Below are 26,725 nucleotides of genomic sequence, written 5' to 3' on the forward strand. Positions count from 1 at the left end.
TTTTTTTTTATGTGGGAGAAATGTTTGTCTGTTAAACATTTTTAAATTCTTAAATCGAATCTTTCCCTGTGCTTCTTGCTCTCCATAAACTAGTACAGTAGAGTGGACCTGTCCTCTTAAACAGGGCAGCATAGTTTGATGACCGATCCGCTTTAACATTAAAAAGACTGCTAAAAGCAGTGGAAATAGGAGTTCACTAATAAAGTCCAGGCTATTTTGAGCCTTCAGGACCATACACCGTTTTTAGCACGCGTTCGTTAAACGGCTATAGCTTTTTTATTTGTTGGCTAGCGACATAATTTTTGCTTGCTTTTTTTTTTTTTTTCGTAGACCATGCAGGTTTCTTTTTTTTTTTTTTTTTGTTTTTTTTATTTATCAAAAATATGCTTTTTTACTTTTCAGCTATTTTTTTCTGGTAATTTTTGATTTACTCTAAAATAGACCTTTTATTTGTGATCGTCCTTATCTACCATAAATTTCGATATTACATGTCTGTTTTAGGGTAATTGGGTCTGGGCTAGCGTCACGAATATGATTGGTGGGGGGAACATTTTTTGGGGACTGGTATTCTATGTGTAATTTATCGTTTTTTTTGCACTTTTGTTTTACTTTTTATTTTTTTTTATTATAGTCTGTCCCTCAAAGGTCAGAAAAGACCTTTGGGGACTCCTTTCTTTTTATTTTTTCATCTTTTGCACAGCAGCTCCAGTTACAGGGGAGATTAGCCCTAGAATAGCGACTTGTCACTAATAGGGCTGTGCTGGGTCTAGTTAGACCCAGCAGCTGTCTGCCACTAACGCCACCCGGCGATCATGTGACCAGTCACATGATCACCGGGACCAATAGATGCAGCGGCGCTGCCTCTATTCATATACACCGCTCATTGAGCACTTTGTGCAAGTGACCAGAGAAGATAGAAGCAGCGAATGCTGCTTCTATCCTCTCCTCGGGGTACCCGGCAGTCACTGACTGCCGGAGACCCGACATTCAGCTGCCTGATCGCTCGGGCAGCAAGCTAAAACCCGCGCTGTAAATACATTATGGCGTGGGTTTTAAGGACCCCGCCCGCCAGATGTTTATATACAGCCCGCGGTCGGGAACCGGTTAATGTCCGATTCTTAATTATTGAAGATATAACCCAAATTGTTTATAGAGATTATTATTATTATTATGGCTTTCAGGGCATTTATCGAGTGAATGGGGCAAAGTCTAGAGTTGAAAAACTGTGCCAGGCATTTGAAAATGGAAAGGACTTGGTGGAACTGTCAGATCTATACGCGCATGACATCAGTAATGTCCTCAAGCTCTACCTCCGACAGGTATGTTATTTGTTAATGGCATGGAAAGACCTTTTAATAACATTGTATTTGGAGTGTGTTCTCGCCATAATATTAGTTCCATGAAATTTTTTCTTTAGCTCTACAATTTATTATGAGATCGTAAATCCTCTTTATTTTACCATTCTTTAGCTCCCGGAACCTTTGATTTTGTTTCGTCTTTACAATGAGTTGATTGGATTGGCCAAAGAAAGTCAACGTGCCACTGATGAAGTTGACTCAAAAGCGAGTAGTCCACCATTAAAAAGACAACCATCTGGAGTTGAGCTGAACAGAGTCATTATTAAGATCAAAGACTTACTGAAACAACTGCCACTGCCTAACTACAACACGTTACAGTTCTTAGTAGGACATCTTCACCGGTAATTATACAGCACCAAAACACCCCATTGATTTCAGTGGAAATTGTTTGGCGCTGCAGAGAAAATAAACGCTTGCTGCTGGGTTTTCCTCACAGATTACAGGTGATCGATGGGTGTTCGAGCAGATACGACACCCTGTAATCAGCTTCTTGTCAGCGGAACCTCCTAGCAAAAAGGGATGGTCTATAAAACCTCTTGAAAGAAATTGCAAATATAAGTACACATGCACACTAAATTCTCAGGAAAAAAAATAATATAGAAGAATATAAAACCTGAAGTTTATATCCAATTTCTATGGAATATATAAATGTGGTATAAGGACTTTACCCTATTCAAATCTTAAAGGGGTGGTCCCAACTGGACAGCACCTGTCCGTATAAAATATTCGGGCGTATGGACACTAAGGTGTTCTGCTGATAAGAGTGGCTCCTGCTCAAGCGCTCTCCCTTGTATTACATGGTCACCCATTCGTTTTAAATGTGATCGGTGTAATACTACAGTTCCCCTGCAGCTGAAATGCATTGCTGCCCCAACAATATGATGGATGGGGGTGTTATGTTGTATGTACGTACCCCTAATGTTGTGATGGTGGTCTTTTTATTGCACTACGTGATTCAAAATTATTCCACATAAAAAAAACAACCTTTTAACTGTGGTGCAAATATTTTCTTTCCATTTAGGGTCACAGAAGAAGTAGAAGAAAATAAAATGACTGCTAGTAATCTGGGAATAATATTCGGGCCCACCCTGCTTAGACCACGTCAAACAGACGCTACCATCTCACTTTCTTCTCTTGTGGATTATCCATATCAGGCCCGTATAGTGGAGATTCTGGTATCATACTATGATAAGATATTCGATGTGTCCCGTGAGATGATTAACCCTGTAGAGAGGCCAGAGGAAAGAGAGCCACAGCACATAAGGAAGTCACAGTCGCTGCCAGTGGGGAATGAGGTAAGATTTTCATAGTTGCGCTTATTTCAGTTTAGCGTCTTCTATTTGTATAAAAGTAATCTTATGCAATATTCTCGGCTTTATAGAGTACTGTTCTGTCAAAACGTGCCAGCTCCCTGGATGAAACGGCATTCAATTTTAAAGGTGTGGAGGAGAGAGAAATCCGGAGTCAGAGTATGGATATTGTCGAAGAAAGAGGTAAATATTCGGTTTGCTATTATTATGGAAATGTAACTGCTTGTGGTTCGCTGACCCAGAACGGCTGTCTCCCTTATAACGTTTTCAAAAGTGTTCCTATATCTAGGAGCCTAAAGGAGACACAAGTTATTTTTTGTTTTTAATTTCTTCCTTCACTTGGGTGCATCTTGTAGTTCAAAAATATGATATACTGGATGATACTATACTTTGCCACACTGAATTCTTATGTGTCAGGATACAGTATGTACATTAGCAGAACTCGTACATTTAAAGGGAACGTATGACCATAGGAAAAAAAAAATTTTTTAATATATAAAAACAGCGCCACTCTTCCCCATGGCTGTGCCTGGTATTGCAACTCAGCCCCATTCAAGCACAGTAATTCTGCAATTTTATAGGCCATTTAATGCGTTTTCTACATATGCGCTGGAAATGTGGAAACCTGATCAGGTCACCACATGACAACAGTATTCAGTTTTGTGTGCTGGGGACCAGTGACTCACTGCATGACTGGTCGGGTCCTGGGGTTTTTTATTGAGAACCTGTCACTATGACAGTCCTTTTTAGAGCTTTACGAGTAAGGCCTCATGCACACGACCGTACCTATGTGCACGGAGTGTCAGCCGCGAAACGCGGGCCGTGCACATGGCCACGGCCATTATTTTCAATGAGCCCGGGGCTCCAGGGCCATGCACGGACCGTGAAAACCACGGACGTGTGCCTGGCTCCATAGGAATGAATGTGGCCGCAATTCTCCCGTGGATTTTTGGCGGAATTGCGGCCGCAAAAGCACGTTCATGTGCATGGGGCCTAAGTGTATTGTATCTACTAAACAGCGCTTTCTGATTCTATGTTACATAGTGTATCATTTGATCCCTCCAATAAGGAGCTCTGAAAAGTGATAGTCCTACACACCATGTGATTCCTCAAAAAAAAAAAAAGGTTTCAGGCTGCACCACGTGATCTTTTTCAGAGCTGCTGACTGGTGGATAGTAATCATGTGATACATCATGTGCCTCCACAGTATCAAGGACTGCGTTCTTTTTCGCCCCCTATTCGGGGCTGTTACATTACAATATAGAAAGTCGTGTTATACCCTATGTATGTTATTGTGTCAGGTTCGATTTACGTTCTGTTATCACTGCTTACTCTGTGCAGGTATTGGCTTCAGATATAATTGATAGAAATAAGTGAAATTTTATTAAATGATTCATTTATTCGATTTATACTTCCTTTTTTTTCGTTATTTGTTTTTCTATATTTAGCTCATTCTTGCACTTGTTTTTAGTGGTGAAATATGTATATTGTGTCTTTCAGAAAATCTAAGTGAATATGAAGAGAGGAGAGATTCTTCCGAGTCAGCCAGTCCTGTCTTCACATTGCACAGTTCAGATGAACAAGGTAAGTTGCCGGCCAAATGTAATGTAACAATTACAGTAGTAAATAACAGAAACCCTCTTCCAAGTTCTGATTTTGACCTGAAAGCTACCGTAAGATCTTAGTTGTGGGTTTCCTTAGTGGCATCTTGTTACTATTAGACCACTGCAGTTTTGTATTCCCCCTTTACGCTTTGGAAGTATGGCGCTGAATGTATGCGCTAGACATATGCATAAGTTAGAGGTTAAAAATCCAAAAGGAATCCAGCAACCTTCCAGACCTCTTCAGTCTCTTATTACTTGAATAGCAATTCCGAATATGTTGCAACCATCCTCCTCACGATTTATTAAAAGAGAATAGTGCAGACAAATAGGCCTCCTCCTCACCCAAGTGAGAGACTCACGGGTGGCCAGAGAAGTCAAGCGTAGCAGCGCACCACAGTGCATACTCTTAATAGGTATTCTCCGAACGTAGTCTGACTGCAGCCTAAAAAAAAAACCCTTCCAATAGTGTAATACTTTTAAAATGCAGCACATAAGACAATCCTACCCACAATTTATTGCTGATAATGCTTATACTATGTATAATCCACATGGGCATCAAGATTCTTATGCCCAAATTGATTTTAACCTGCTTGCCTCATCCGGAGCTGTCTAGCATAAGTAACGCACTATATATTTGAAGGAACGCTCCTAAAAAAAAAAAAAAGATACTGTAATGCCTTGTGTGGGGCCTGAGGGGACAGTACATGACTTCTCTGATTCTCATTGCATCATACATTGCTCCCACCGTCCCTGCACTAGGTGTATAATTCATTTTTTACGCTTTTCCAGGACTGTTCCTTTTGCAGATATATACAAAGCAATACAATGAATATATCTTTAAAATATGTTTTCCATAATCAATATGTATCACCTATACACAGGATAGGTGATAAATATCTAATCGGTGGGGGTCCGACCGATGGGGCGCCCGCTGATCCTGGGATAAGGCTGACCTGGCTGTCACTGTGCGCCCCATTTGAATGGAACGGTACTGCACATGCTCGACCACCATTCCATAATTTTCTATGGGGCTGTCGGACGCTGTCTACGGCAGCCCCAGGGAAAGTGAATGGAGCGGTGGCCGAGCATGCACTCTACCATTAAAATGGGGCACACAGGAACGACCAGGTAAGCCCGTCTCGGGATCTGTGTTGGTCCCAGGGGTCGGACCCCCAAAACAATCAGATACTTATCACCTATACTGTGGAGAGGTGATAAAGGGGTTTTCCCCTTAATCAATATTTAATGGGGTTGAGGTCCCGCCAACATTCTAGAATACATCCATAATGTGTAACATATGTACAAAGCGATTAATGATTTATAGTGCACAGCAAAAAAAAAAAAATCTGAAATTACAGAAAATTAGGTACAATTTTTTTTATATGGATCAATTTTTTTATTTTTGCATTCAACTCCCAGTAATTCTTCAGACTCATTATTATTTATGGGGTGTAAGTTTCGGCCAATCCTATCCCAATGGTAAGGCGCAGGTATTACTTTAGAGATCCTGAAAACACTGGTATGATGGAGGTTCAAAGATTTTAACAAATTGCTTCCTCTTTCAAACAAGTTATTGTGTAAAAGTGTTGGGAAAAGTATAATCTATTATGTGCAGTTTGCTCGGTATTTCAAGGTTGATTTCATGACCTTCTGTGACCGGATTTTAGCAACATTATGACAAAACCATATACATTTATTATTGATGTAGTGCAGTATCCAAGGAACCACCGGCAGCTTCTGGAAATCACCTGATTTTCTTGCTTGAGTTTCACATTAAGTGATCCGACACTAAACAATATTAAAGTTACAAAAGAAAACCGTACTTATTATCTCCGACTTTTGGACTGGTAAAATAACCGGTCGCAGTCTGGATAATTGTTTGTATGATACCTGGTGACTCTTCTGTTCTTCTAGTTTACTGCAAATTTAGGGCTGCTACGTCCACTCTATGATCTTTCACATTAAATAAGGGTATCTGGCTTTTTGCAATGTCTCCATTTGACCACTGCTATCAACACATTTTTTTTCTCATAGTTACAACATTTTTTGTCTGCATGGTTTGCGTTCCTTCTTAAATGAATCCACCTCTAATATAATTATAAATCTCTTTACATGGATAAGAATTTCTTACTGCACTGCCAAATATACTTAAGAGCTGTGCTATCCGCCCAAACTGTATCTTCCTGTTCCCCACACAGATAGAGAGACGAAACATGAATTGCTGACCTCACCTCAAAGCATAATGTATTCAAAGTACTGGATTTTAGGGGTGTCGTCTCTATTAGAGAAGAGCGCTGCTCTGTAGGCCTTGGCATGATCACATATTACATGATCACCCAATCACTTAAAGGACCTCTCCGACATGCCTATATTAATAACTTGTATTCCCCATGAAATAACCACTCTGGAACATATTTTCTTAGAACTCTGCAGTGTGCCGTCTGTTCTTCCTAGAAATATAGGAATAGCAGGTTGACAACTGGGTGGTACCTTTCTCCTTTCTCTATATTATTTATTTTTCCCTGCTCTGCAGCACTTGGCCCACATAACCCAATATGGCCAAAATGTCATTTTAAACCTAGCGGTAATGTTTAGGGTGGGATAAGGGGCTGACGTTCGTGCAGTTTTTCTGATGTGCCTCCCGTGGCCGGCTACAGTACCCTGCAAAGCTGGGTGGCTGGGAATGCCGATGTGAAGGAGACGCAAAGCTAAATCAGCGCTGCAGCACTTTGCAAAGAAAGATTTTATTTTTATTTATTTTTTTGATACTTAAATGGAGGGAGTTTGTTTAATTTAGATAGTTTTGGGCTACTCTAACACTCCCGGTTAAACTGAGGGTTTCTGTGACCTATAAAGTTTCCGTTTAAAATGCTGCAGTACCTTTTCTTTCGTTTAAGCTTCTAAATGTTTTTTAAAGGTTTGAACTGTCTTTTTAACGTGAGATATTAATTAAAGAGTAAAGTGATGTGTATATAAAGTGTATGGATTCAAAACACCATGTAATATTTAATGTCTTCTCCTAGATTGTAACATGGAAACTATTTCAGAGGGTGATGTTGCAGATAGAAGGAGCAGCTCAGAAGACCTTTCCAAGACAAACATCTCTGTACCTGTAAAATCTTACAGACAAATACCCAAAGTTCAGCTGAGGGCCCCTCGCACAAAGCCAGTAGTTCGCCCTGTAAGTTTACCTGTGGATCGCCTTCTTCCTCCTTCTGTGCTGAACGAGAATTCTAGGAATGTGGGTGTCACCAGTTCCGATAAACTTGGCAAAAGTCCTATTATTGAAGAGGTTTCTGAAAATAAATCTTTACCTACGATTAATTCTTGCCACAGACTTTCATGTTACGACACCCAGAGTTATCGTAAAACATGGGATAAGCAGTATAAACAGTATGATATAACACCCAGGACTGCAATGATTATGACCAATGTGCCACAAGAGATAAGGGCACTTGATGGTGGCCCGGCCAGTTTGCCCTCAGGCACTACTTGTGTAAGTGCCACACTGCCAAAAATACCATCTGCAACTCAACTCAAGCCTTATACTACAGATAGTAACTCTGCAGAATCGAGTCTACTGTCCGCTTACAGGGTGCCAAGAACTTTGCAGCCACCACCAGGAACTTTTTACAAGCCACCTTCTTATAAAACCAAGCCAAGTGAAGAGACCTCTCAAAGTGATGCTACGTCGGCAAGTCTGGTGAAAGCTCAATGTCAGAATAATAATAACAATATAAACCTTATTGTAGACTCCAATCTGGCAGCTGACCTTCCAGGACAAGACAAAGACTCACAAATAAACATTCCCGAGGATAGTTCCCAAACAGATGTGAAGCCAACGTTTCCACGACTTAGGCCAAAACGCATGCAGGAACTGGAACACAGAGAGGCCCACTTTGTGTAACATTAGGACTGCAGAGTAGTCCTCTCCCTCTGGTATGGAGGAGACCAATGTGCCATTTTCGGAAGTATTTTTATATGAACTTTTTAACTGGAACAAAAAAAAACACTGAAGTGCTTTTCTATACAAAACATCTATTTTGTATGCATTCTGAAAAAATATAAGGTGCACTTCGTGAAATATAATAAAAAGTCAATGCTTATTTATACCAAGAAACAGTATTCATATATGGATCAAACTGTTTTCGTGTACATTTGTTTAGTAGTTGAGAAAAATAATATTGCATTTCTTATGACGGCAGCAGAATTTGCTGAAGAAAAGCATGTAATCTGTGCAATTAAAATGTACTCCTGTATAGATATTATACAAAGCCCAGAGGATGCATCTGTTGATCGTATCTGTGTATTTTAACTCCTGTTTTTATTTGTTGCCGGTTTCTGTGTTGTCACTTTAATGTTATTTTTACAGAGAAGATGCACTTAAAATGTATTACACAATTGGTATAAAATGGGGAAAAAAATATGTCGGCATACATAGGGTTGCTGAGATGTTCCTTCCACAACTCAGCAATTTGTGATGGATTCTGGAGAATTCGGAGTACCTCAGTGATATGCTGTTTCGCCCCCTGTAAACTGTTTATTAAATGTAGCACAACTTTCTCTTCATGATGTAGGTCCCTTGTATTTATTTTAGACATCAGTTGGTGTGTTAATCCCAACTCACTTTAGTCCCTGTATGAACAACGTAATCTACAAGTTTACAATATGTGTCCAGTTATAGTCAAAGACGTAGGTATAAAGATTCTTATATTTGGAAATGTTGTGCCATCTATTCCATTTACCATCACTTTTTTGCTTAAAGGGGACCTGCGACGTTGAACATGGTGGTTAATCTGCAGAGAGTATGTCACAGAGCAGGAGGAGCTGAGAAGACTGATAGAAAATTCTGTAGGAAACTATTCAGTATAACTGTAATGTATTCATTTCAATTCCTGCTCATTCCGGGCTAAGGAGTCCAGTGGGCGGTCCAAATGATTGACCGCTTTCCCTGTATGAGTGTGGAAACCGTTATTTGTCAATCCTTCTTTAGGACCGCCCACTGGACTCCTAAGTACATATATTAAAAACATATACCTGACAATGTACCTTCTACAACCAAAAGACTACCAAATATGTCCATTGTATGTGCATCCAGTGTTTTTTTTGTATTAAATATAAATATATATATATTTTTTGTTCTATACAATTAAACTGTTACACTCAAATATATTAACTTCTTAACATATATTCAGAGTTCATGGTTTATATAATCTTGGTTTCTTTTTAACTTATTAAAATGTAGATTATACACTCGTGGCCAATTTTCTTGCTTGTGCTGTAAGATTTTCACATATCAGCCATACCCTCGATCTAAAATGAAAAGCGTTTTGTGCACAAATGTATATTACAAAGGTTTTTTCATATTAAATATAAAGTATTTTATTACATTAGTATTCCGAGCTTTTTTTTTATTCTATAAAACAAAAAAACAAATACAATGAATGAAGTAGTTAATGAAGTAATAATTGTGTGATTTGGTGATCACTGGGCATCCCACTTCTATTCATAAGCATTACTATGTGTCCAAGGAAGGTAATAGGCTGTCCATATATTGCATGTCCATGCTACATTTTCCAGAGTTAGGCCTTTTTCACATGATCATAATACAGACTTAGTTTTGCCTTGTATTGTGGCTACAATTCGCTTCCGCGTCCACTGGTTTAATAACCCAAACTGAGGCCTCATGCGTACGACCGTAGTGTTTTTTTTTTTTACTGTCCACAAATCCATAGCCATCAGCAAGTCAACCGTATTTACGGAAAAAAAAAGCAGGCTGTTAATAGGGTTGCAGGATGCATTGAAATATCAATGCGATTTAGAGGCTGTGCACCCTCAAATGGTTCAATACCGTTAATTCATGTATTTCGATACGGAGCTGTGCGGTTACACAGGTTAGTATTGTAACACATGAATTTAGTCAGTAGCAAAATGTGATGCGGTGGCCGTGCTGGCACCGAAGACAGAGAACATGGCGGACGCACTACAAAACACCCCCATGTTCTGTTTTCAGTGCTGGCAACGTTACTCATTAGTGCACCGCCGGCCGCATCATATCTTGCTGATCATGCAGGGACAACAAGTGTGCGCGTGTGTTTAGGAGCGGGGCAATGGCTGTCTCATGCTCATGGGAAATGTGGTCCCACTGGGCTACTCCGCGTAACAAAGTAGCTGCTGGCCAGACAGGTATATAGCAGTCAATAGTACCTTGGTGGCTGGCTTGTGCTGGTTAATCGGAAGATGGTTCTTGCTGGATTATCAGAAGCTGGTTTGTGCTGGATTATCGGAATCTGAACTGGTCACAGACACTGGATACAAGACTGGACACTGATACTGTATAGTTAGACACATGTTTCCGGTGATCTGGATACAGAACCTTCGCAAACTAACTGGGTTGACACGAACATTGCTTACGCACTGGGCAAGTGGACAGGGTTCTTTAAATCGTCCAGGGTGTTCCAGGGATAGGCTGGGGACACTTTATTGGTGCATGCGCTGGCCCTTTAAGAACCAACACCTGTGCGCACACCCTACGGGCACTGTCCGGGGGAGGAAGAGGCAGAGAGCAGAGTGCGCCTGCGTCCCTGGGAAGGGAGACGCCAGCGGAGTTTACAAGTCCTGCGGTCGCGGCTGCTGTGGTAAGAGAGGAATGTCGGCAGTCAGCGACCACTGGCATCACAACCCTCCCGCTTACTCCCTCTTTTCTTAGGTCCAGTGCGTAAAAGGAACTTCTTAATGTGAGCTGGGGTGTCAACATTTTCTTCTGGCTTCCACGACCTCTCATCAGGACCAAAACCCTTCCAATCCACCAGATAAAAGGTCTTTCCACCTACTTTCTTGTAGTCCAGAATCTCCTTGACCTCAAAGATATCTGAAGAACTGCTGGGAGTAGTTGCAGAGTTGGGGGACTTGCTGTACTGGTTGAAAACTAAAGGTCTCAGGAGAGATACGTAGAAGGAGTTGGGGATTCTGAGGGTAGCAGGCAGGCGTAGTTTGTAGGACACAGGATTGATCTGTTGTACCATGTCAAAAGGACCGAGAAATCTAGGAGCAAATTTGTACGAAGGAACCTTTAAACGGATATTCTTGAAGGACTCTCCTTCCAGGGTAAAATTGAGGAGTTGGCTTTCTCTATCAGTGTATTTCTTAATCCGCGCCACCCTTTGCAAGATCGCTGTCTAGGTTTGTTGCCAGATTTGGAGAAATCTTCCGTAGGAAATATTGGCTGCAGGAACTTCAGAGGTAGCAGGCACCGGGAGAGGCACACGTGGATGTTGGCTGTAAACTATGAAAAGGGAGAAGTAGCAGTAGATTCAGATTCGCTTATGATTATTATATGCGAATTCGGCCCATGGAAGGAGTTTTACCTTGGCTGCAGTAGTCACATGGGATGAAACATCACCCCGGAAGGCTCAGCCGGACACAGGAGCAGAGAGATCTGGGTAAGTATATCCTCCCTTTTTTTTTTTTTTAAATGTACTCTAAGTTGCGATTTTTGCGGCGAAATCGCAGTGTTTCCACTGCAAAAATCCCAACATCTGCTATTTGTTGCAAGTTTTACCTTCCCATTGAATTCAATGAGGAAAACCTGCAACAGAAAACCAGCAATACAGGAACATAAATTTACATGCGGATAAAAAAAACTGCACCACAGGTGGATTTGTGGACGGTTTGTCAGTGGGTATTTTACACAGCGTGTGGGTGAGATTTGTTCAAGTTTCATCCACTCTGCTGCTATTGTAATTCGCTGTGGATTTTCTGCAATGAAATCTGTTGCAGAAAATCTGCAGTATTTACTCTACGTGTGGACATACCCTTGAAGTATTTGGTTACAAAAAATAAACATTTGCTGAGTTGGACATTTATGAAAGCAAATCTAAATTGTATGACCCATTTTAAAGGTTAAAGATTCATAGTACGGGTAGAAACGTGAAAAACATAAGACCAAGGGATTTAAAAAAAAAAAATGGAGACCGAAATGTCACGTGGTACATCAATTATAAATGTGGGCAAGTACATTATGCACGTTCCCAGCAACCAGCCTATCATAGATGACTGGTTTCCAGCTTAGTATAAATGTGTTGGCAACTGAACGAAGGGTATAAATGAGGTATTAAGTCTTGGCAGTTGCAACCTACACTTGTCACCTGCTTATTGCCAGATTAGGCTGGTTTCACGCTCGCAGTATTTTTTGTGGGGGTTACATACACAGCGTTTTGATTTGTTGCCTTTTTTTTGGGTGGTCAGTGGATTTATTTTTTTTTTTCGCAAAATGCAGTATGCTATGGGTAAGGATTTTTTTTTCCCATGGGTTTCTCTATAGGACTTGAAAAACACCAAGAAAAAAGCTTCTTAAAAATGTTACAATAAAAGTTATATCGTAGCCTGGCGTTTTGTTAGCCCCTGACCCAAGACTTTGTCTCCATACTCTCATGCTATACAGATGAGTCCTCCCTTAACTTGTCTGTAAACCTGACAAATCCCAAGATATGTGGCACGAGTTGTTAAACATGCAAAAGAAATATATACCTCCTACGGATGAATCTGTCGCCCATAATCTCCCTTGTTAAAAAACATAAATATTAACATATACGTTTTGTTACTGGATGGCGCGATATTGAATTGGTATCCTAGAATTGTCCCTCTAGTCCACAAACTAGGTGTGGCCAAATATCTACCGTATATATACCCAACCTACAGAACAGGCCGACACTATGCCCATAGTCAATTTGGAGAAAGGAACGTGCCCGTTCCCGTCTCTTTGGTACCTAAAGCTGGGGCCCTTCTTCACAATACTGGTGTCATAAGGTTGTATGCGCCACAGCACATACCATCCTTGGGGAAGATGCATCCAGCCTGGATTTTTTTGAGGGTGGTCTGGTGGGGGGGAGGGGGCGTAAATTTATTTAGGGGTCTGGTCGAGGGGCTGAAATTTTGTGTCTGATGTCTACGCAGGTGACATGGGTGCAACGTGTGAGGAGAAGGTTGAGACTTCATCCAGGTGTGCTGTGGTGGTGGAAGATCGTAGAGCCTGCAGGAGACCGAAGTGGCGGAAAGAACTGAATCTTTGCGAGTTACTGCCGTGTAAATGCAGCAGCTTCAGTGCAATGATTTTTTTTTTTTTTATGTTGCCCCTTGCACACCTACTGTCTCTTCCTTGGCCTCCCACAGAACCCCTGCCCACCTTTCTTCCCCTCACCTCTAGACACTTTCCTTGCCACCCCTGGTAATGGGAGGGGGGGGGGGACACTGACTGTATGGGGCCCAAAAATTTCTGATAGCGGCGCTGGTAAAGTGCACAGAGCAATCACTAGTATAGCTAATGCATACAACTGAGCAAGTGCTGCTATCTCATCTATCACTGGACACAAAGGTATACAGGCATAGCTATTTCACATGAGATGAGGAATACAGACCGAGATGACCATTACCTGCCCCAGAAGAAGCCACCACAAAACACATATTGGGCAGGTGGAATTTATGTTCAGATCTATGCATTAGCTTTACAAGTGGTTGCACTTTTCATTGAGGTCTATGCATGAGTTATACTGATCATTGCACCAAGCACTTTATTACGCTTACTCTGTATTATCTGTAGGGACACTTACTTTATCGATCGCGCTGTGCCCTTTATTATGAGTACTCTTCATAGTCTGTATTGATATTTAATTTGCATATTCTGTAATACGTTTATCTTGCATGTTATGTGACTTTTGACATGTTTATCTCCTCAGTGATACCACATTTCTTGTATGCGATGTCCTTTTAGTCATTTGTGTGTTTTATTATGTAGTAAACTAATAAAGTAGTCATCATTTTTTTATACGATCTGTGCGTAGTGTGAGCCTGTTTTGCAGGTTATGAATTGGTATCACAACAGATTGTATAACTTATTGAAATTCAAGAAAAGTTAAGTGTGGACACATCCGTAGATTCCCAATAGTTTGCTACTTACATACACAGTATTAGGCCTACGTAATATTCAAACTAGCTTTCTTGTGTAAACTGACTGATTGGCTCTGAAAATAGAAACTATCCGTATTGAAAAGTTTGTGTCCAGTCTAGGCAATGCTATGTGGAGTAAACCGCTTGGATTCCAGACTGATACATTTTACCCACACTGATACCTTGTAGCAAACGGTCAGGACAGCGATTTGTGCAGCTGATCTATTTATCTCTAAGGCCCCATGCACACGAACGTGCTTTTGCGGCCGCAATTCCCCCGAAAATCCACGGGAGAATTGCGGCCCCATTCATTTCTATGGGCCCATGCATGAGACCGTGGTTTCCACGGTCCGTGCATGGCCCAGGCTCATAGAAAATAATGGACGCGGCCAAGTGCATGGCCCGCGATTTTCTCATGGGTGACACTCCGCGGCCTGCCGACCCGAAAATCACGGCCGTGTACATGGCTACAGTCATGTGCATGAGGCCTTAGAGATTGCAAAGACTTGATACAATTGCATCCACTTTTCAGCTGTAGGCAAGACTAGGTTTGTATGGGTTTTCAGCTTCCATGGTAACAAGACTGTTTTCATCCACTGACAGCAAGCAGTGATGGTGAGAAATTGAACCACAAAGTACATTAGAAAGTTTAATTAAAATACAATTACATAAGACAGGAAAACCCTTTGAATTTTAAATATATATATATATATATATATATATATATATATACACACACACACACACACACACACACACACACACACACACACACACACACACACACACACACACCACCGTTCAAAAGTTTAGGGTCACTTAGAAATTTCCTTATTTTTGCAAGAAAAGCACAGTTTTTTTCAATGAAGATAACATTAAATCAGAAATACACTCTATACATTGTTAATGTGCTAAATGACTATTCTAGCTGCAAACGTCTGGTTTTTAATGCAATATCTACATAGGTGTATAGAGGCCCATTTCCAGCAACCATCACTCCAGTGTTCTAATGGTACATTGTGTTTGCTAACTGTGTTAGAAGGCTAATGGATGATTAGAAAACACTTGAAAACCCTTGTGCAATTATGTTAGCACCGCTGTAAACCGTTTTGCTCTTTAGAGGAGCTATAAAACTGACCTCCCTTTAAGCTAGTTGAGAATCTGGAGCATTACATTTGTGGGTTCGATTAAACTCTCAAAATGGCTAGAAAAAGAGAGCTTTCATGTGAAACTCGACAGTCTATTCTTGTTCTTAGAAATGAAGGCTATTCCATGCGAGAAATTGCGTAGAAACTGAAGATTTCTTACAACGGTGTGTACTACTCCCTTCAGAGGACAGCACAAACAGGCTCTAACCAGAGTAGAAAGAAAAGTGGGAGGCCCCTCTGCACAACTGAGCAACAAGACAAGTACATTAGAGTCTCTAGTTTGAGAAATAGACGCCTCACAGGTCCTCAACTGGCAGCTTCATTAAATAGTACCCGCAAAACGCCAGTCTCAACGTCTACAGTGAAGAGGCGACTCCGGGATGCTGGCCTTCAGGGCAGAGTGGCAAAGAAAAAGCCATATCTGAGACTGGAAAAAAGTGTTATGGACAGACGAATCGAAGTTTGAGGTGTTTGGATCACACAAAAGAACGCAGAACAACTGAAAAGATGCTGGAAGAGTGCCTGACGCCATCTGTCAAGCATGGTGGAGGTAATGTGATGGTCTGGGGTTGCTTTGGTGCTGGTAAAGTGGGAGATTGTACAAGGTAAAAGGGATTTTGAATAAGGAAGGCTATCACTCCATTTTGCAACGCCATGCCATACCCTGTGGACAGCGCTTGATTGGAGCCAATTTCATCCTACAACAGGACAATGACCCGAAGCACACCTCCAAATTATGCAAGAACTATTTAGGGAAGAAGCAGGCAGCTAGTATTCTATCTGTAATGGAGTGGCCAGCGCAGTCACCAGATCTCAACCCCATAGAGCTGTTGTGGGAGCAGCTTGACCGTATGGTACGCAAGAAGTGCCCAACAAGCCAATCCAACTTGTGGGAGGGGCTTCTGGAAGCATGGGGTGAAATTTCTCCCGATTACCTCAGCAAATTAACAGCTAGAATGCCAAAGGTCTGCAATGCTGTAATTGCTGCAAATGGAGCATTCTTTGACGAAAGCAACGTTTGAAGGAGAAAATTATTTCAAATAAAAATCATTATTTCTAACCTTGTCAATGTCTTGACTATATTTTCTAGTCATTTTGCAACTCATTTGATAAATATAAGTGTGAGTTTTCATGGAAAACACAAAATTGTCTGGGTGACCCCAAACTTTTGAACGGTAGTGTATATATAATATATATATATATATATATATATATATATATATATATATTAATCAATAACAGAAATGTATTTCTCTCAATACTTACCACGAGAAAAAAAATTGACCATGCTATAGTGAGAGTGACTGGGTCATGGGAAAATGTCCTCTGCATGTGACCTGTAGCCTATGTCTTTGTCCCTTTGTCCTCTATTGTCCTTTTCACTTAATTAATTGCTCATCATCTGTGGACCATTCGGTTATGTTCAAGTGACCATAAGAGCTGCATTTAACGCTCACATTATAAGCATCAAAGAGCTGACGGAGCATCATGGTCACTGGTGTAATTAGCTTCATATATCCCAGGAATACAATGAAATCCACAATACAATAAGGCATCTCAGGAACTCTCACATAGGAATGTGTGGTACTGCTGAAGTCCTAGTAATGCAATATATACCTTTACATTCTAGATAACGTCACAGTTTCATCTCACTATATCTACAATAATGTTTAATAAGTAAAAAAAAATATTAATTCCCCTAATATAGCCATCAAGTACAATAGCAAGTCTGCCATTTATTTGCTTTGATACACAAAAAACAAGCCACAAGCATCCGATTGATCTGCCCGCAAATTAACCGATAGTTCTAAAAATTTGAGAGTCCATTCCGTCTTGCGCATTGTAAAAAATGATATTTGTTTAAATAGGAATGTTACCATACAGAAAAGATGTGAAGTAAGGCCTCATGCCCACTTCAGGTTTTTTTCGTCAGGGTGCTATCCGTTGTTTTAACCGATAGGACCCTGACACATTCATTTCAATGGGGCCATGCGCACTTCAGTTGTTTTAACTGAACCGCGTGGCCGTTCCGACAAAAATAGGACAGGTCCTACTCCTGTTCATTTTTGACGGAACAGTCCCTGCCTTTTCATTGCTTTGGTCCGTGAAACAACGGACTGCACACTGAAGCAATCCGTGTGCGATCTGTGTTTCACGGATCTGTCATTAACGGCCGTATGACGGCCAAAGGAAGTGTGCATGAGGCCTTAGCCTGTCTCCTTCCTGTTGAAGAATTTCCTGTCCGTAAATGGATCCATGATAATTTTCATAGGTTTCTACGCAGGGTATTTATACATATGGTCATATATACAAATGTTGACGTACCAGTATGATACAGCTGTTCCCTCTTGTTCAACTCCGCCTCAATCTTCAGAAAAAAATCTAAACGTTTGGTCAATGTGGTGCGCTCTTGACACTTGGAAGCCTCCTTTTTCCAGCACAAACTAAAAATTGTAGGAAAGTCTTCTAACATATGAACGCCATTGTTCCTAATGCGATTGTGCCAGAGATAGTATTTCCTTGGATATGACACATAGAGGCACTTGGAAACAATAAAGAGCACACTAGCTATTATGATATTAGAATGTGCTGTCATGTTAGCTCGTCTGGGTAAAATATGAAGAATGTAGCAAAAATGGGGACACTTCTGTATTAAAGGGGAATTTGCATAGATTGCAATTTCAAAGCATAATAGTATTAATGGAAGCTGTAGTGGAAATGATTGTGTTCCATCAGCTAACTATAGCTGCTGTTTATGGACTTTAAAGAGGCTTTCCTGGACAACACCAATAAATGCAATTAAAAAGTAACCAAAAAGTTAACACACTCACCAACTGGAAGTCATTATCTGAAATGTAGCATTTCTGAAATCCAGCCTAGTGACGTTCATCTCACATATTTATTGGTGACTAGTGGCTCTGTCTATCAGGGCTATGATGTGGAAAGCCACTCCCTGGAGTAGGTCTGCCCTCTGTGGATAACATATCATTGGGACACTGCCCACCAAAAAAAGATCACTCTTTACGTGAGTACACCTGAGTGGCACATGCACATTATACTTTCCTTGTCTCGTACTAAGAAGTTTTCCCACCAAAACAACTTATCACCTATCCACAGCTTGGACCCCGACCAATCCAGAGAATTGGGTCGCGAGTTCCCTGTATGGACAGAGCATCAGGTCACGCAAGCGCGCTTCTGCTCTATTTATTCTGTATGGGACTGCTGGAGAGAGCTGAATACAGCGTTCGGATATCTTCAACAGTCCCACAGAGAATGAATGGAGCGTCAGCATGCATGCGTGACCTGCTGCTATATTCATACAGGGAACTTGGGACCCCCATTCTCTGGATTTGTGGTGTTCCCAGCGATCAAACACTTATCACCTATTCTGTGGATATGAGAAAAGTCGTTTTGGTGGGATAACCCCTGTAAACCTACAGCATGCCCTTTCTGTAGTGGATCTGTGATGCGGTTTTTACCATTTGCAATGCAAAGGTCGAAATCTGCAGGCAAATCAGCAGTAAAGTCAAAGGCCGCAGCAGTGACATCAGCATTGATGACATGTCACCACAGTGACCAGTGGCTGCCGTAGTCGCGTGTTGTATGTGACACGTTGTTGCATGGATCCATTTGAGCCTGTTAAGGGTTATTTTTGAGGGTTACCCTGGTCTCATGGAGACAACCCCTATTAAAATTGAAGCTGGCCAAGCGATCAGCTGATCACTGCAGGTTTGGCTTCAGAGCCCCCTGCTTAAAAGCTGCAGTCATAAATTTCTCATGTAGCCGTCACTAGTTAATGACATGCTGGTTGTAACGTCTATGGCCGCGGACCATCGTCAAGACTTACCCCCTGACGGCCGCGGCCATGGACGAGTGAGTGCCGGGCGGCATCTCCCTCCTGGGAGACGCCAGCACTCACTTCCGCATCGTGATACTGGCTCCCGCCGGGTGTGCGCGCACGCGCGTGCCCGGCCTTAAAGGGCCAGTACGCGCTCAATCAGAATAGCTGCAAATTAGCCCAGAATGCCTCTGGACTATAAAAGGGGCTCTGCCCTTCCATTCAATGCCTGAGTGTCGTTGTCGTTACCCTAGTTTGTCTTTGCAAATGGTCTCCTAAGTGTTTTCCAGTTCCAGTGTTTCCCCTTCCTGTACTCTGTATACCATGTTACCGTGCCCCTGTGCCTTGAAGTGTTGGAGTCGTGTTGTGCTCTCTGCTGCATCTACTGTGTTGCGCTCTCTGCTGCATCTACTGTGTTGCACACTCCGCCAGGTGTCTGTCTACTGCCGGAGCCTCATCTCAGCCTGAAACCACCGCTACGGTCTATGTTGCCTCAGGTACCCTTTCCAGAACTATAGACATTGTCTATACCTGTTTGGCCAGCTGCTATCCCGCTACGCGGTACGGCCCAGTGGGTCCACACCCCGCACCGTGACACTGGTTATTGAAATGAAGGGCGGACCGTGGAATACATAGACAGGCGGGGTCAGCGAGAGCAGCTCTTTGTTAAGGGGTCCAAAGTGGGGGACACCTTTATGATGTTTTTATGCCCTAATAGTTCATGTGGAAATGGGTTTTCTTCATGATATAAACCTTTTATCTAAAGAAATTCAAGTTGGTGCTTACAATGTAGTTTAGATACAGATTTACGTGACATGTCTGGATAATTTTTAATTTTCTCCTATTTATGATTTTTAAATAATTGACCAATAGTTAATTATCCAGATAAGTTATATATCGCTCCAGATCATGACCCACTATTTATATTTTATTATACACAGATTTCTTTCCTAGAATGTATCCTACTGGCCTGCATTACATTTGATATATGGCTCAAGTTTACATATCTGAAATCCATCTGCATAACTACTTGCCTGATCAATACAACACATGCTGGTAGGGAGTGAAAACATATCGGGCTTGTGCACCAGCTTATCATGTAATAGGTAAGGCTGCAGAACGCAGTAAAGTCAGGTGTCTGCGACTTAAGATTCTGCAGACTATTGGCTTTCATAATTTAATATCCTAATTGGTCCTGACACTTATTCCATTTTAATGGGGTCAACATAAGTGCTACATAGATTTCCTCTTTTCCAAGCACACTCGAGTGTGTATATGACTATATTTTATGCTGAGTCTTTCAGTTTTAGGTCTCACATCTAAACATTAAGACTTGTTTTCCCTGGAAATTGCGTGTTTTAAGTTCGCTCATAGGGCTGCTCCATGTTGAGACAAAGGATTACAGAAATCTGATTAGGATTTAGCTGTGCGTGGAAGAAACTACCTCGTGAGAATGCGTTCCTTTCATGAAATGCCTAGCTTAGACGTTTCATTTCTCATGGACACACTCACAATGCTGTAAATATCCCCGTAGACAAGGTAAGTGACTCGTTATTTTATTGGTAATTGCCTTAAACGTGAAATCTCTTTTTGCCTTGGCCACAGAAATGCACAGAGGCCTCTAGGCCTGAGATAATATACTTGTATATGAGTAGCGTACACTGACAATGAGAGGAAGTTCACAAGCCTGGGACAGGAAGACATTCAGGGTTCTGGTCACGCTATACTTTCTTCGGCACTTGTTAATCTGTTCTGTAATAACCCTTCTGGAAATTGTTTTATGTGTTGTATATTCCATTTTTTTTAGATGACCCAATAAATCGAACTGAAACTACTGTACCTGAAACTGTTCTGTAATAACCCTTCTGGAAATTGTTTTGTGTTGTATATTCCATTTTTTTTAGATGACCCAATAAATCGAACTGAAACTACTGTACCTGAAACTGTTCTGTAAAGATAGTTGATAGTGAAAAAAAAAATGTTTGATCGATAGATATGTGTTAGATACATAGATAGATAGATATATAGAACGAGAGATATATGATAGATAGATAGATAGATAGATAGATAGATAGATAGATAGATAGATAGATAGATAGATAGATAGATAGATAGATAGATAGATAGATAGAACGAACGAGAGATATATATGAGTGATAGATGTTTTTAATGTGGTTTTATGGTGGTATATTATATTGTTTGTATATTATTTGACAAATCAGAATTAGAAACCTAATTTTAACACCGTGCTGTGTGGATCGTCTGTCCGTGGTACTGTATTTCATTAACTATGCCACAGCTTAGTAGCAATGATTTATTCATCTATTTACATTTTTAATAAAATAATTTGACTTCTTTCAATGTTTCAGTTTTTTTCTTATTTTAAATTAGTTATTCATGGTTGTAATGTTTAGTTTAGTATATATAAATATAATATAAAATATTATATTATATATATATATATATATATATTTATGTATACATGAATATATATATATATATATATATATATATATATATATATATAGATAGTATATAAATAAATATATATATATATATATATATATAGTACATAAATCTATCTATCTATCTATATTAAACATTAAAACATTAAAATGTCACCCTTGATCAATATTTGCTTTATTGTGAGAAGGTGTAAAAGTTTGCACGTTTGTAATGTCCATGTTCATCATACTATTAGGATGTTGACATGTTTTCAAATTTGCATTAGTTATTTAATGCTAATAAGACAAGTCTATTCACACAAACTGTAATTGAAGTAAAATAAATCCCATATAAGATCTGGCAGCAGTTGACCTACTTGTCGATGGTTTCCATGTATCAACCAGTAACTTTGTTCCATAAATTGAGTAAAAACCAACTATAATTCACAGTTTTTCAGTTATTTGCTAAGCAGCAGCCATAATTTATTCAATCTATTGCTTAGCTAATTACTGCCAAAAAATGGAAGATGGCAGCTGCCAATAAATACTGGGTAATGGATTTCTGAGTGAACCCATATGCATCTCTTTTTGAGTTGAATGGTTGTGGTGCAGGTCAGCGAGAGTAGGAATATTTATTTAAAGGGGTTTTCCAGCCACTAAAAATTGATGGACTACCCTCAGGATAGACCATCAATAGCTGATGCGTCGGGGTTCGACTTTCGGGACCCCCACTGATCAGCTGTTTTGATGGGGTGCAGCGCTCTTACTAGCGCTGCTTCCCCTTCATTTCTTCTTGCTCACTGTGAATCGCGGACACGCATTTAGCAGGTATGCAGCCGCCTTCTCTCATTCACTGCACTAGGAGAAAGATCTGCAATACCTGTGAATCACCGCTACTTCCGTGTCGACGATTCACAGTGAGCAAGAAGAATTTAATGGGAAGCAGCGCTCGTACGAGCACTGCGGCCCCTTCAAAACAGCTGATCGGCGGGGGTCCCGAAAGTCAGATGCGGACCCAACAGATATTGATGGCCTATTCTGAGGATAGATCATCAATTTTTAGCGGTTGGAAAACTCTTTTAATTATAGAAATCCACATTCACCAGATATTGTCATATATTATTAACAATAAGATTTCCTTGAACAAGAAGGAAAATTTTAAGCTGCGATTTCATTGGTTCGCCTATAAAACCTTCCTAATGGCAGGTTCCTGTTGATGGCAGTGCCTGGATGGACACCAGATTACAGTCGGTTGTAAATAAGCCTGTACCCGCTGATGGATGTGCAGTCCAATAGTGGGGAATTTGAAATGCTACTTGACTTTACCTTTATCAGAAGGGGAGATGAGGGAATTGCTATTTAATCGATTTCAGTAAGCAAGTGGAAATCCTGATGAGATGATTTTACAAGTCTCTGATACCCGTACGTGCCATTATTGGGAAATGCTGACCACTGACTTTGGGCTCACCCCGCTGTTTACAAGTGACAGCTATTTATAATAACATTCCTGGCATTCTATAAGCATCAAGCGCAGAATGTTCCGAAACCTGTTAGTTTATTTCCAAAGCCACATATTTTCCCAGTCTGTGTCTTGTGATTTCTCAATGTTCCGCATTGATGATAACAAACCTGGCTCCGACTGATCTGGGTGTTAAGTTTAGGGCACCCTACTCTGTGCGGCACATATGTTGGATGAGGGCACGTTTCCAGTTTATCAGTTGTTAGCATATTATACCATTTTTAAGGGTCAGTGGGTAATTTAATCAGAGTAGGGCTGGGCTACCTCGGGCCCACCAGAGGGTGATGCTGAGGGCCGACCCTCTATCTATACAGAACATGGGCAAATCCACCTTTTATTGCATTATAAACGTTGTTGTTATCATTGCGCACAGGACAGATCATCAATAACGTCTAATAGGTTATTTGTGAATCAATCAATAAGAAATAAACCCAGTAGTAGGTGATTGGTTCCAAAGTCAGCTCCAGCCATCTTATAATAGATCTATTGGGCCCATTATTTTGTAAGAGTATGTGCCCACTAAAGGATCTTCCTATAATTGACCAGTCTCTCCCTCAGTTTAATGAGCAAATACAACGAATAAGCCTGTAAATAAATATTTCTGATGTGATCCGTACAACTGATGACCTTTCCACAAGATAGGTCATCGGTATATCATGGGTGCGGGTACGTTACCCAGACCCCACACTGATCCCTCCGGGTACCGGACGTCCATGCTGGAAGCAGATGGTTTCGGTCACAGAATAGCGGCCAAGCTGCAGTACTGTGAATAGGTTGCAGAGCTGCAGAACGGCCGCTATGCAGTGGTCAGAGCCATCTGCTTCCGGCTCCAACTACTGCATACCCTTCAAAAGCTCCGGCGCCCGGAGGCAACCTGTTCGGTGCGGGGTTCGGGTGTCGGACCAGCACCGATCATATACTGGTGACCTATCCTGTGAATAGGTCATCAGTTGTCCAGTTGTGGTAAACCCCTTTAAGTAGCAATTTAAGGTGTTGTATGAGACTAGAATAAAAAAGGTTGCGTTTTTCCGAAACAGCGCCATTCTTGTCCATGGGCTTTGTCTGGTACTGCAGCTCAGCCTAGTTTTCTTGAACTGGCCTGAGCTACAATACCAGATACAGTCGATGGACATGGAATGGATTGAGGTTGTACAAAGATGAGAGCCCATTTAATATGCAGTTACATTTTCTGCAGTGGCCACTAAGTAAATAAAACAGAGTTAAACCCAGAAAATAAGTCTCCTTGGAAATGTCGAAATCAGGGACAAGTGGTGACTATGGCACAAGTTATTTCTTAGTTGTAAAGGAACCAGTTCTCAGTGCAATCACGTTCGTTCGGAATTATAGTATCTAAGAAAGTCCTATATAAAGCAGCATGCTTGTGTACCTTTTGCTTAGACCATACCTTCATATTAAAGGGGATCAGGTCCCTCAAGTGCAATTAGTAAAAATGTCTTATACACATTGCAAAACAAATGAAACATTTAACTGGCAAAAAAAAGTAGGTCAACACTGTGAATAGATGCATCAGCATCACATCATCCGTCTGTATAATATAATCTCATTACATGAGATTACTCTATATAATACCCTAAGTTGTTAGTCCGTTCCAATGCTTCATTTGTATTATACTGCATGTATTGAGAAGTGTATACAAACAAAGTAAATCTAAACTATATTTTTTTATTCTTTTTTTTATTTTATAGTTTTATACCATGGTAAGCAGCTGTCTGTATACATGAAATCCAGTGCTGCCTTACTTTACTTGACTATATACACTGTGTATGCCAAAAGTATGTGGACACCTGATCATACCAAAAATGTTCGAAGAGGTTGAGGTCAAAGCTCTGTGTGGGCCACTCGTGTTCCTCCTCACTAAACTCATCAAACATGACACAAAGTTGGAAGCTACAATTGTGTAAAATGTCCTTATATGCTGAACCATTAACATTATTCTTCACTGGAAATAATGGACCTAGCCCAAACTCAAAGTAGTCCCAGACCATTATCCCTCCAGACCAAATTTTAGGGTAGGCACTATACATCCCTGTAGGTAGCGTTCTCCTGGCATTTGCCAAACTCTGATTCGTCCATCAGACTGGCAGAAAGTAAACCGGTATTGATCACTCCAAAAAACATGCTTCCACTGCTCCAGGGTCCAGTGGCGTCGTGCTTTACACCACTCCAGCCTTTACTTGGCATTGCGCATGGGGATCGTAGGCTTATGTGCTGCTGCTTGACCATGGAAACCCATTTCATGAAGCTACTGTCCTCTGTTCTTGTGGTGATGTCACTTCCAGTGAGTGATACAACAGAGGACAGGAAATGTTTACGTGCCACGACCCGCTCTGTGAGGTTGAGTGGTTTTCTGTTTTGTGCCTGAGCTATTATTCCTTCTAGACTCTTCCACTTCATGACCGGGGCAAATCTAGCAGGTAGGAAATTTCATAAACTGACTTGAGGCAAAGGGCCACGTAGTCATTTAGTTCTTCAGTACGACCCATACTATTACTACCATGTTTGTTTAAGGAGATTGCATGGCTGTGTGCTTGATTTTATGCACCTGTTGGCAATGGGTGTGTCTGAAACACTTGAACTCCATAGTTAGGAGGGGTATTCACATACTTTTGGCCATACAGTGTAGATATTGAGCACAATCTACTGTGTAAATCTCTTGAATGGCTTACAGTCGTTTAAAAGGCTCTTAGATCTCAGAAGTCCTGATCTGACATATTTAAGAAAAGGAAATTTGTTCGCATTTAACAACAAGAAAAGTAAGAGAGTTGTAAATTATCTTTACTTTCTTCTTGATTTATTTGTGGCTCTTGAGAAGTTTAAAGGGTATGTCCACCTTTGAACATCATTTTCCAGTTTATATGTAAATATAATCTGCATAATAAGTTACAGTCTGTATATTATTCTAGAGCTGCATTCATAATTCTGCTGCACGTCACTGGAAACACTCAAGCTTGATGTCAGAGGCCTTCCAACAACTTAGCTGAGCTCATATATTGTAGTGGGATAGCTAGTCTTCCTACATCAGATTAATGAATAGTGACCGTTGTAAATACTACATTTTACAGAAGAAATAGAAGGAAAATCACTTTGCAGACATTGAGCCAGCAAGGAATGCTAATAGATTTTAAATCTGAAGCCTGTAGAACTGTGAAAGTAGTCCAGGCTGTAACTCTGGATCAGTATAAGATAAGTAATGGAAAGTATTTGAAAAGTTACTCAACTTTTTATGTACATTAATTTGTTGTGTAGTAAAATGATGTCCAAAGGTGGACATACACTTTAAAGTAATCTGGACTAGAATACATCTTAATTGAAATTTAATACACAGAATAAAGCTCCACATGAAAAAAAATAGAAAAACTTACATTCCTTTTCCCGCCCCCACCTCTCACTAGACTGTGCTTGTCTTATATTAGTCTGTGCCCACAAAAGTAGCAATGGGAATATCGCTGCAATATCAGACTACACAGGGTTAGTTTGTTGTCTGTTACCATGAAGACATATAGGTCTGCATGGAATCTGATACAAAATGTTAGATTTT

At 40.7% G+C, this 26,725-nt stretch overlaps 1 protein-coding gene across 1 annotated transcript in view; it reads left to right on the forward strand.

The window, feature by feature from the left end:
- Positions 1–9,660, forward strand: part of ARHGAP29 (Rho GTPase activating protein 29) — a 102,797-nt gene extending 93,137 nt beyond the window's left edge. The window contains 6 exon segments of the mRNA XM_075833184.1: positions 1,182–1,319; positions 1,470–1,699; positions 2,380–2,653; positions 2,740–2,851; positions 4,169–4,252; positions 7,296–9,660. Coding sequence (XP_075689299.1) covers positions 1,182–1,319; positions 1,470–1,699; positions 2,380–2,653; positions 2,740–2,851; positions 4,169–4,252; positions 7,296–8,179 — 1,722 coding nt within the window. The 3' untranslated portion in view covers positions 8,180–9,660.
- Positions 9,661–26,725: the final 17,065 nt, after the last annotated feature.

The sequence above is a fragment of the Rhinoderma darwinii genome, chromosome 7, assembly GCF_050947455.1.
Source record: "Rhinoderma darwinii isolate aRhiDar2 chromosome 7, aRhiDar2.hap1, whole genome shotgun sequence".
Lineage (NCBI taxonomy): Eukaryota > Metazoa > Chordata > Amphibia > Anura > Rhinodermatidae > Rhinoderma > Rhinoderma darwinii.